Below are 13,293 nucleotides of genomic sequence, written 5' to 3' on the forward strand. Positions count from 1 at the left end.
GACAAATGACTATGTATTAAATATTTGCATTTTAAATAATGAATCAAATAATGAAATCCATAGGATTTCCAAAGGGAATGGGTTTCTTCTCCAATATACAGAAATGATATGGAATGCCCATGTTCCTAATTCCCCAAATCCGACTGCAGAAATAAGCAAATAAGCAGTTGCCTCACTTGAGGTAAAAGGATCCAAATACTGGATCTATCTTCCACAACTAGTTCATTAAAAAAAAAAAAGACAACCTGACAGTTTACCTCTACTCTCATTAAAGGGTAGCTACTATCCTTCAATTAAGACTGCAAAGATATCCATCACACCTAAGATGGAGAAACCAGTCAGAAAAAAATTTTATATGATAGCATTAAAAAGAATTTACTTTAAATTGTTTGAGTTAATGCATACTTGGTGCATTTTAAAAACCAGTGCTAGTAAGTAAACAACCTTTCAAATAAATCTACAGTTGGCCATTCTTAAAAATAACATTTCATTAAGAACACTAATATCATCCTTTGACTAACCAAAAAATAATACATGAGTACCACAGATGTCAGGGAAAGAAAATTATTATTATACAAAGTTTTACAGAGGTTCCACAAAGCTAACAAACAAAACTAGATTCTATTTTATTACAATAAAAAACAATATATTTTTCTTCCATATTAAAAATCTTTTTTATAAAAATAGATGTTTCTACCAAATAAAATTAAATCCTCCCCATATCACTACCACCACAAATCATGAGAACTAATCCCAAAGGGCAAAAGGTTAGGTTAAAAACTACTTTTCCAAAAACACACACGTAATGTTTTAAGCCACAAAGCTAGTTTCTACAAGTCTTTGTTCCTACTATAGATACTCCAGGTATGGCATAAGTGTGCATCTTTTTTAAGGAAGCCTATATCAGCTCTGTTCCCAGTGAACAGTGAACTGTCTCAAATCCACGTCACAAAGGCTGGATCAATCTTGCAAACACAAGTCATTGCTGAAAAGAGGCCTTGAACTGAAACAGCCTGGAAAATGTATTAGATGCTCATCCTAGCAGAGAGTATGCCTTCCAAGAAAGTTAAAATGTAATGTGGTAAAATTTAAACACATCATTTAAAATAAAAATCCTGCCTTAACAGATATAAAGTTCCCAATACAAAAAAACAAATTACCTGGAGTTAGTGAAGGGAGAGATACTAACACATGAAAGAAATTTCTTTTTGCATTTCCCTCAGTTATGGGAGAGAGAGAGGGCTTCCCACTCCTTGTTTATTACACTTTTCTATTAACCTTGAAAGTACCTTCTTTCTTTTCTCCTGCAATGGAAACCAGAGCAACTATCCTAGCCTAGAAAGATAATATGGGGTCTTAGGGAAAAATAAGAATGGTGTATATACTGCCACTAGTGAAAAAAACCTTTTCAAAAGTGTAACTTGCCTCTATTAGCTGCCTCTGACTTCTGTAAGTACTATGTAAATTGCTCCAAACATGCCATGGTTAGAACCTCTGAGTGAAAAAAAAAATTTAGGACTGTTTCAAGTAACTCAAGCTTAATCCTATAACAAATTTGTTTTTTTTCTGAAATCCAGAACTATTCCAGAATAATGAGCATTACATCAACTCATGTGATATACTACTATACATTAGTAATTAATATATTCCTTTGTAAATTGAAATCTCTACCTTATAATCCAAGGTTGAGAGTTTTTCCAGTCTTTTGTTTGCATCAGGAGAACCTGTCTTCTTGGTAAACTGAATAAAACATAGTTTGTTTTCTGCCAAAAATGATAAGATGATAAAACTGTCTGTGAGAAGAGCTAAAAAAAAAAAAATTGATCATGAATTAAGAGATTTTTCTTCTACTGAGATATTAGAGAAAGTTATTTTTAGAATGAAGAATATTATATTGAAATCTCTAAAGACTCAAATACCATTGTGACCTTTAATCAGAATATTAAAGATAATTAGGTAAAAACAAGTTCCATCAACCTAATCATGCCTGGATTTGATACATATAATTTTTTCTTTTGACCATTTTGATTTATATTGATATTTGGGGACAACCATCAAATGAGATACATTTGGAACCAGGGCTAGAAAAGCATAAAATAAAGACTATTTCATACCTGAATGTAAAGATGAAACACTTTTATTCATGCTTAGCCTTTAATCCTATGTTTAAGTAATGTAAACCATTTGAGCATAATTTGAATTAATAGGAGGATATCAGTGTCTTCCACCAAATCTCTTTTATTTTTTATTTTTAAAATTTACATCAGTGAACCTCCTTAAGAGTATACAAGCTGAATGAAATCAAGCATTTTATCCCCAAAATGTACGTCATATAAATTAATAGTGCAGATTAGCAAAAATATTTCTAAAGCTTTATTTCTAGAGCACACGCGTTAACAGATAATTAATACCCATGGATTACATAAAGGGTCATTAATGTTCTATAAAAGTATCAATAAAGCATATAATGGAAATTTCTTAACTGTTTTGTATTGTTTCCAACATAAAGAAATTATTGACTGGTTTCGAAATTTTCCTTTACTTCCAAACCCCTAGCCGGGAAGCAGTGACCAACAGTGATCTACACAATTACAGGAGAATCTGGATAACTGCCAAGAAATCACATTGTTATCATAGTCTCAAGAGAGTGTATTATTTTGGGTGTAAATAAAAGAAACAAGTGAAGAAAGGTAACTCAGAGACATGAATAGTGTTGGAAATCTCTTTTTAATTCTCATAGAGAAGCATCAGTATGGCAAAACCATCATGGCCACTATTTTATTTGCAGTGTTAACGAAAGGGTCAGTTATTAGAGATATGAAAATGGAGCCTCATCCATAGCGAAGCTTCCTTAGCACCATACTCCTAGAAGGAAAAGGAATGGCACACTCACAATCCTGCCCCAGCTTATTATTATCAGCAATGTTGCTAATTATAGCCATCCTGCAGAGTGCTTTTCTTTAAGATGATAAAATTGCATCTGACTTACTCAGAGGTAGTGAGTGAGAGTACACAGCAGAAGCAAGGTTTCTTTATTCACGCCTCTGTTCTTTCCACTAAACTATACTTTCCTTGGATTATTTCATTTAAGATACTGGCAATTTTTAGTCTTTGGTGATAACGCAATTCATTTCTAGATCTTTTTACCTTGGATAAAAGAATATAATCTTTAAAAATGCAGGAGTCAGAAAACATAGTGGAAGGAAATGGGCTTTAAGGCCAAAACCTGGGTTCAAATCTCAGCTTAGTCACTTTCTAGTTATATGATACTGATCACTCCCTGAGTATCTCAGCTTCAGTTTTCTTTCCTATACAATGGAAATAACTGTACTTTAGAAGGCTGGTTTTTGGTTTAAATGAAATAGACACAGACCCTTTATGTCTCAATAAATGTCAGTGTCCTTCTTTACCAATAACTGGCTAAAAATCTTTTTTATTATGTGCTGTATATTAATTCTATACTGATTATGATGGCCCTTAAAAGGATCCAGATGTATCCAAAACATTTGGTAGTAACTTTTAGTATTTAGAAAATATAACCTCAAATCTCTCAAAAGTTAGTAGTTGTAGACTTTGGTAACAAAGAATCATGCTAAGAGTGCACGCAGAGCACGGATTTTTTACTGGTGGCTATATCGACACATTTGTGTTATTTATTCAAAATTCATTTGAAAAGGAAAAATATTTGAAATGTTAACAATAGGAAAGTCATTCTGAAAGAACACACACAAAAACACAATCTATTTTGGAAATGCTTACATTCACATTTTTTGAAGGAAAGAGTCAAAAATACTCATACACTTGACAAGACAAAACTTTTACATGAAATATTAGTCAAAACTTGTATTGGTCCCAAGGGTTGTAACTATGCTATTACAAGCAATTACTCGTTGTGTTTGCAAGTCCCTAGTGGTAATAATTAGTCTACCTGTTGAGTCACTATTACTCCTGCTCCACCATAAAAGTGGGCAATTGGTTTGCACAAGGGGTAATTACCATCACTGATGGTGTCCGAGCTGAGCTTCCCCACCAGGCTTCTGTCAATCACCACTTTCTCCAGCTGCGGCCCACAAAGGCTTAAGGACACCAGCACACCTGAACCAAAGAAAAGCTAAAACCAGGTAATCAGAGTGAGGGGAAAGATAAGCTGAGCATTAGACTCTTAAAAATCTCTCTAAACATACAATCAACACATATACTTTCACATACATCTACAGCATGAAATTTTATAAAGAGCTTCATTTCAATGAAAAACAATTACTGATAATTCTGAGCAAAAAGAAACAGTGGATGCAATGCAATGAGAATACTGATTAAAGCCATGAGAAACCAAATTTAGTCCGTTCAAAAATATTAAAGTACATGTGAATCAATGCAATTAAAATAAAATTTTAAAATAAAAACACACACCAGAAACAATTTCAGAAGGAGAGATGAAGAAAGAGAGTAGAGCACACAGGCCTTACAATTCTCAATGTTCACCTAACCACCTAACAAAAGATGACTGAATATCATTATTATGATTTCATATTGCTCCTTTCCATTTGTGGTAGCATAATTCATTCATCTCCAGATGTTTAAAACTTCCTGAAAGGACTGTGCATATGCATATGCTTGTTATCTAAGAGATTATGAAATATCAACATTGGAAGAAATTGTTTCACCTTCAAGACAACAGACTCAGAGCTGATGAGTCATGGAATACCATATGGTATAAGAAGAAAAAGCTCAATTGTCAGTATACTGATCATGAAAATGCTAGCCAAATCCAAAGGCAACTCTGATATTAAACAACACAGGGAAAGCCCCTGCCCACCTAGCTACCATGTCCCAGCCAGAGAGCATGATTCTGTATCAAGACATATTTGGACATATGTGAAAGAGGAGCACCATGGAAGGCCAGAGTAAGATCAAGAAAGGCTGTTATTCCCCACTGCCTTACAAAGGCCAGTGACACTGAAGGCCCCTTTGTCCACAACCATTAGAAGTCCATTCTAATCACCAGAAAGCCTACTTTTACTGTGTGAAACCCATGACTTATGTGCTGTTCCTTTTCATGTTAATGCCCAGAATCAGAGAGGGGGAAGGACTTAAATCACCTTTACTGGTTTTGGCTACTAATAAGAGATGGCACATTTGTTCTAAGAATTTTAAATACTTCACAAATTAATCTCTATTGATTTACACCTAGCCCTGTAACATACATTGAAGGCAAATAATGATATTTGCCTTTTATGGAATTCCCCCTTAAAAATATAGCATATGGCCTTCACTCCCCAGATTCTCCCTTCTCAGGCAGGCAATCTCTAGGTCACCTTTCATATCAAGTCCTAATTCTTTATTCAAAACATCTCTAAAGTCTGTATTTATTTATTCATTCATTCATTCATTCATTCATTCATTCATTCATTCATTCAGCGTTTTTTGAGTACCAGGGCCTGGGGATTGAACCAAGATCTAGTATGTAGGAAGCCAGTGTTCAACCACTGAACCACATCGGCTCCCCTGAGTTGGTTTTTTTTGTTTGCATGTTCTTTTTGTTTTCAGAAGGCACTGTGGGCAGAACCCAAGCAGGCCCTCAACTGCTTGAGCCACATCCATTCCCTCTATTTTTATCCACCAAAACTTTATGCCTATCCTATTAAGCACCTCTTTTATTAATCGACTACTGGCTCCTTATGGATATTGGCTAGACCACTTTTTTCTTTGTATCTTCAGAGCCTAGAATAATGCCAAGCACGTAAAAGACACTCAATAAATTTTTGGAGAAAGATCATAACTAACCCATCATAGATTTCAGATAATTCACAGTTAAGAGGAAACCTGGTCTAATCTTCTGCTTCTACATAGCAGGGAAGTTCAATCTACAGCATTTCTCCACGCATCCTTTAAGTATCCAGTCTATGCTGGAAAAGTGCCATGACTAGGAGCTCAGAGCCCCACAGGAAAACTATTCCACCACTGGGCAGTTCTAATCAATTTAAAGGCCATTTGTTCATTGTTTCTTTATTCAACAAAAACTGAGTATCAGTTATGTGCCAGACACTAAATTAAATTTCATGGCTCAAAAATGAATTCAAATATAATCCATAAAATTGGTTAAATATAGGTTAATAGAGAGAGGTAGATAGGCAAGCAATAAATGTGACAAAGTACTGTTAATGCTTCTACTGTAGAAGTACATACTGGGTAGACTGGGGCACTGAGAAGTGGTGGCTCTTGAGTTTGATGTTAAGGCTAAAGCTGCCTTCTCAGAACTTCTTCAGCAATCCCATTTTTTTCTTCAATAGCTCCCTCCCTCTTCTAGATAACTGCCCTTCAAATATATAATGATAATAACATAGTGGTTAAGAGCACAGACTCTGACATTATGCTGAAGTCAGCACTGGCTCTAGCATACACTAGCTGTGTGACCTTGATGGAGTGACTTAATTCTCTGCACCTCATCTGAAAAAAAGACAGTATCAACTTCATATAATGATTAAATAAGCTTTCACAAAAAGAATTTGAATAACGTCTGGCACAGTGTTTGCAATTACAATCATTATTTTATTCAACTTCTTCTTGTATGATGTACTCTCACCATACTGTTTACTATGTCCAAACATTCTTTTGTCTGCTGTAAAATCTTGTACCCAGATTGGATTCAATATTAGAGGTGGAAAATTAGACTCTAGGTGAGGTCTAACCAGTGAAAAGCAGTCTTTTGTCACTTTTCCCATTTGCTAGGATTTCACGAAGACATTGTCTCCAAGATATTTGCAAAGTCCTTCAGAACTTTGAAATTTAATTTGTCTAAGTCTCTAATTTCTTTTTCCTTATTTTCTGTTCTTGCCATCATCATGAAATAATTCTCTCCTAATAGAAATTGCTTTTCTATGTATAAGTCTTTGTTACATTATCAAATTAATTCTAAAACACCACTTTTTTGGGGGGGCGGGGAGTAAAGGACAAACTGTGGGAGTAGGTAAAAGAGGGAAGTTAAGCTGGAAAGGATTAGAAAGGAAGGGTGTCAAGGCACAGTAGGAAAAGCATACTGTATGCACGGAGAGAGAAGTAGTGATTTGAGGACTAAAGGTGCTGCCCACAGAGCTCAGGCATTGCTTCACAGCCCTTCTCAAAGGATAAGTGCAGTGACTCAATCATACATTCACTCATTGGTTCCACAAATAGATATTTAGTACTTGGTATGAGCCAGACACTGTTGTAAGTGCTGTGACCACAACAGCAAACAATCCAGAAAGTACCCTTGACTTTATTGCCCATTTAGACCTTGACTTGACTTGAGCAGGGAGACAGGAAACAAACAAACAAACAGTTTTTATCTATAAAGCCAGAGAGCAATAAGAACTGTGGAGAAAAATGAAACACAAGATGGGGATTTTAGGAGGATACTATTTTAAGCAAGATGACTAATAAAGAAACAAAAAGGCCTCTCTGAGGAGATAATATTTTGAGTACAGATCCAGATGAAGTGAAGGAGCAAGCAAGCCACATGAATATTTGGAGAAAGAGAGTTTAAGGCAGAGAAAACTGGAAGGGCAAAAACCCTAAGGTTAAAATGTGCCTGGGATCCAAAGGAAGAGGAGTGAGTGAGGAGGATATTCATAGAGGATGAAGCCAAAGAGGGAGTTAGGGGGCAGATTAGGTCAGGCCTTGTAGGGGAGAGGCCATTGGGTTTCAAGCAGAGGATAATTATAATGTAATTATGTTTTAATGAGAACTCTCTATTGTGCTAAGCATAAAATAGTAGGGACTTGGGGCAAGAGTGGAAACAAGGAGACAATTAGGAGGCTATTGCAGTGTTCTAGGTAAAAGCAGATGATATCTTGGACTAGAATGATAAACCTAAAGGAAATGCTATGTGGCCATATTTGAGACTGTTATCACACCTGAATAGAAATGAAAAGCATATCTTATAAAGGGTCTACCAGAACTTGCTGAAAGATTAGATGTGGCATATAAAAGAGAAAGGGATGTCAAGACTGATTCAAAAGATTTTTGGCCTGAGCAACTGTGTTTACTGAGATAGGGAATACCAGAGAAGAAGCAAATTTAGATTGTATGGAATTGTGGGTTTGGTTTTAGATATGTTAAATTTGAGATGCCATGGACATATGTGTAGACAATGAGATAAGAGTTTGACGTTCAGGAGGGAAGTGGAGGCTGGAGTTGTATTTGGGAGTCATCAGCATTATGAACATATAAATTAAAGTCATGGGATTGGATAAGTACTCCTTTAAAAATGAATAGAAACAGAGAAGAGGTCCAAGGGTTGAGTTCTGGGGCATTCAACCTTTAAAAGTGTTAAAAGATCATAACTACCTTCTTGTTGAAATCTAGTTCAGGTAGTCAATTTGTCCACTTCAGATCTCTAAATGTCCTGTGGCCTAGAGGTATTCCTGATACCACAAACAGGAACATGGTGGAAAGATCCATTAAGTTTTTTAGCTCATTAGGTTGGTAAATGTGCCACAGGCCTTAAGTCCTTTCAGAATAAGAAGGAATAAATAAATAAGTCAATCACTATATTTTTATAACACAGTCTGTGAGGAAGCATAAAGTTTCCAAGTACAGGTGCCAACAATACTCCTGGATGTGGTAAGGGAAATAACTAGAGTAAGTAAAAAACAGCCTGAAACTCAGAGACAGAATATTCCAGGTCAGACAAGAAAATGCTTTCCTCATTTCTGCCTGCTTCCCCAAAGCAGTTGGTCCTTAAGCCCTCCTAAATGGAAAGGGCTTAAACAAGATTTGGTAGGACAAGAAGGAAAAAGGACACCAAGAATGTTCTATTCCACTGCAATGGTTGGGGAATTCTGGCAGCTTAGAAAATGAAAAAAGAGCAGGCAGAGGCAAAGAGGGGCACCTCCAGAACAGATCTGAGCTTGAAGAGAGACCAGGGGAAAACCAATGAAGAGGCCATGGAATTTCCAACACTGTCTTGATTTGAATGATTCTTTGTGTAAGAGAAGACTAAGGCAAAACAGGGATTGCGGCATTTCCATTTCTCTTAGCACCCTCTCAGACAGAAAGTACCTTCCTGGTTAATCCTGCTCTGACCATGTCTCCCTCTGTTGCCTTTAGCATTCTCTCCTTCTCATTTTCCTCACCAGAGAAATGTGCTCTTCTCTTTAAGAAACTGGGAAATTATTTTCATGCTCTTCAGAAGGCTGTCCAGATTGGCTTCCCTAAACCCCAGAATCCAATGTGCTTACACTGAGTACTTAACTGAAAGTGAAAAGGTACTGGGAGGAGAAAGAAGAGAAAAATTATACCAGATGGCATCATTAATCAAAACAAAACCATAAATATCCACAAAAATCTGGGTTCCATTCATTCAGTAGGTCAAAATATATGTTAGTGCCTACTACATGCCAGGCACTCTCCTTGTTGTTGGGGATGACGTGGTGAACAAGCTGACTTTATCTTCCCAAACACTTATTAGTAGGAGAGCTTTCCTCAGAGAGAAGGGAGGTTTTAGTTGGTAGATGATTGCTTCCTATAAAGAAGAGAAACATACCACACTTGGTCTCAAGTATTGACAAAGAACTGATACAAAAGTAATTGTGGGGGAGCAGATGTAGCTCAAGTGGTTGAGCACCTGCTTCCCTTGTATGAGGTCCTGGATTCAACCCCCAGTACCTCCTAAAAAAATAATAGTAATTGTGAATGAGCTACTTATAATGATGATCACAACAATTCCCTTGAATTCAATATTCTCATTAGTTACAAAAAATCTCCCCAAATCCATGTGATTATTATCATACCTGAACATAAATGAAAAGCAGACGCATACAGGGTCAATATTAAAATTCAACAATATGGAATAGGTTCAACCCATGATTTGAGAGTTAAGTCAAAACTGATCTGATGAGATCATGAGGAGACATGTGGGAGACAGTGGGTTGCTAAGCACTGCAATTCAGAGACAACGATGTGATAGGGCCTTTGGAATGAATTCTAGGGCTTGAGCAAATATTTCAAGTATTATAGAGCCACTCTCTTAGAAGCCCATCTAATTTTATCATGATGTTACCTACCACCCACTCCCTCAAACCCCCTACTCAATCTAATCCACAGGATGAATCTGGAGAAACTCTAAGAACTAAGGGCAGGCAGATAATTTTACATTGGCAGAATCTACGCTAAAGTGTAAGGTCACTAATCATTGTTAGTGGATAAACTGTTAGAGGAGCTTATCCACTAAGGATAATTTATTCCCTCATTCAGCAAACATGCATTGAGTGTAGAGGGAAACCACACCTGACTCAAGTAGAGACAAAAACAATGTAGTTAAGACAGGATAAAAACATTCTAAAATTGAGTCACCAATTGACTTAAGGACCAAAAACTAAAGAAGAAAAGAAATTAACAGGTACTTTTCTGGGTAGAAAAGTGTTAACACAAATCTTAAAAATTTGTGTTTTGTTATTCAGTTTGCGGAATAGATACATGCCTGCAAATTTGCCTAATACATTTCAATTTAAGAACCTTCATCTCATTTATTCTCATTATAAAAAAAGTTATACTACAGTTTAATGCCTAATGTAATTTTAAGCCCACTTAAGAATAATAGGTTTTTTATATATTAGAACTATATAAAGGAAAAGTAACCTTTTCTAGATAATATAATCACAGTCAAATTCACAAAGTAACAAGACCAAAAGTAAATTTTATATTTGTCAGTAGTTTTACTTTAAAAATTTTTGTATGGATTTATGCTTCATTAATATCAATCAATAAAAGTAATTTGTTTAAAAAATCAATTGAACCTAGAAGTAAAGGTATATTTCTCAAACTCTCAGTTCGATTCCATTGATCAATATATCTATCTTTATGCCATATCATGCTGTTTCATCCAGTGTAGCTTTCTAATATGCTTCAAGGTCAGGAAGCATAAGTCCTCTGACTTTGCTCTTCCTTTCTAGGATGTTTTTGGCTATTTGAGACTCCTTTCTCTTCCAAATAAATTTCATAATTGAGGCTTCTATTTCTGTAAAGTAGGCTGTTATATTTATTGGGATTGCAGTGAATCTATAAATCAGTTTGGGTAAAATTGACATCTTCATGATAACCAAGTACTCTAATCCATGAATATGGAATATCGTCCATTTGTTTAGGTCTTCTTTGATGTCTTTTTGCAATGTTTTGTAGTTTTCTGAATATGAGTCTTTTACATCCTTGGTTAAATTAATTTCTATTATTTTAGTTTTTTGTTGCTATTATAAATGAAATATTTTTTAAAATTTCCTTCTCAGAGTTCATTACTGGTATATTGAAACACTACTGGTTTTTGCATGTTGTTGATCTTGTATCCTGCCACTTTGCTGATGTCATTTATTAGCTCAAGTAGCATTGTCATAGATATTTCAGAATTTTCTAAGTATAAAAGCATGTTATCTGTGAAAAGTGAGAATTTCACTTACTCTTATATTTGCCAGAAGTTTTAAAGATCTAAAGGGAAAGAAGGAGTGGCAAGAAGTAAATAGGAAGACATAGCAGATTATACAGTACTTTAGTATAAAACTTTAAAATTTACAAAAGATTTTTACATGCATTTTCACTATAACACATGTAAAGTGCCAGTATAGCTTTGGGACATAATATGCATGTAAAATAATAATAATAATGAGATTAATCCTCAAACTAATTCAGTAATTAGTACCAGTAATTACTAATTTTTCCATTAATCATTGAGGACTCATAATTAATGAGGCAGATTCCATGCTCTTCCCCCACTGCTGAGGAGCTAATATCCTTAAATCTTACTTAGCTGACTTCCATAGCATACTCCATTCTGGTTTTCATCTCTAGCTCTTTTTTCACTCTCCCCTAAGTCAGTGGTTCTCAAGTGGGGGCGATTCAGTCTCCCTAGGGGACATCCGGCAACGATGTAAGTCATGTTGGTTGTCACAACCTATGTATCTTAGACACCTCCACAGAGACTCGCCTGAAAAGAGGGCTTGTAAATGAGTTGCTTTGTAGGCAGAGGTGTTTCCCAAGTCTCCATTAGACAGATTCAGGGGGCTCCTGAAGTCCAATGAACACTTTTCACACATAAAGGGCACTGTGATCAGCTATCCTCTCTCATGAATGAGGACTTGGTCAGCTATCTCATATACAGTGGTAGGCAGTACAAGTCCAGATCAGGAGCTGGAAGAAACCTGCTTACCGCGTCTCCAACCATAGTCAGGGCTATAACTCAGATGACTAATGCAGACTGTCAAGAGAAAAAGGGCCCCAGGACAAGTCCTAGAGCTACCTGAACTTGGTGGAATATCCTGTTACAACACCTCCTTGTTTCTGTTCTAACTCTACGCTCAACAATCAGCCTTCTTATCTATAATTTAGTCTCTTGAGTAATTTATCCATCTGATGGGACTGCCCCAAGCAAATAAGCAGTATTTATGATTCCAGATATATCTCACAATGCAAATTAATAAACTGGGATTCCAGTTCATAAATCAGTCACATTTGAGTTTGGCTATTGTGAATGTTGTCAGTACAAGAAAACAAATACAGATAACATAAAAGATAGATATGTTTAATTAATGAGAAATTTTCTGCCCAAGTTCATGATATATTGTTTAAGTGGGGAGAATAAAAAATTGTAGACCTATATATAGCATGATCCCATTTTGTTAGAGAAAAAAAGCAGGTATGCTTTGTGCACATATATATAGAGAGAGAAACTGTCTGTCTAAACACAAGAAATGTCAAAAAGAATATGCGCTAAACTACGGACACATGGTATCTAGAGAGATGGAATTGGGAGTTGGAAGGTATGAACTTTAACTTCTGACCTTGGAAGTTTTTTTAAAAATTAGGATTACAGATTTTTTTTTTCACCTTTTTGTATGTTATTTGGTATATTTTCTACAAAATTTTTCAAGAGTAAAGAAGGTCTTAAAATGTCTAACCACAAATATATTTATTTTATAGTTTTAAAAAGATGCTTTTATGCCCCAAGTGTTCCTAAAGAGTCAGAATTTCACTAGCATTAAAAATGTACTCATGGTATCCTTACTAAAAGGACTCAAACAGGAAACTGAACTGAGTTCCTCTCCCCTGAAATTTAACTTATTAAAAATAATTTTAAAAAGTAATAATTTAAGACAATCCTTTTCTTATTTATTACTTTATTAGATTGTTCATTCATGTCCAATGTACTCATCTTCTATTAGTACTAGTGTGTTAGTGTTGAGTTAGTGGTTCAATCACCATGAATGATTGTAAAGTAAAATATGGTACATCTGAACTATACATCTATTAAAAATAAGGAGGTAGATG

The 13,293-nt window shown here is 35.5% G+C and overlaps 1 protein-coding gene across 4 annotated transcripts in view; it reads right to left on the reverse strand.

The window, feature by feature from the left end:
* The window catches only part of WDPCP (WD repeat containing planar cell polarity effector), a 407,401-nt gene that overhangs the window by 216,059 nt on the left and 178,049 nt on the right, over nt 1–13,293 (reverse strand). For all 4 annotated transcript variants that reach the window (XM_058278665.2, XM_058278668.2, XM_058278667.2 and 1 more), the window contains 2 exons: nt 3,997–4,111; nt 1,672–1,805 (listed from right to left, as the gene is read on the reverse strand). In XM_058278665.2, the coding sequence (XP_058134648.1) occupies nt 1,672–1,805; nt 3,997–4,111 (249 nt within the window). The remainder of the gene's footprint in view (nt 1–1,671; nt 1,806–3,996; nt 4,112–13,293) is intronic.

Source organism: Dasypus novemcinctus, chromosome 17, assembly GCF_030445035.2.
Source record: "Dasypus novemcinctus isolate mDasNov1 chromosome 17, mDasNov1.1.hap2, whole genome shotgun sequence".
In the NCBI taxonomy this organism is placed as follows: Eukaryota; Metazoa; Chordata; class Mammalia; order Cingulata; family Dasypodidae; genus Dasypus; species Dasypus novemcinctus.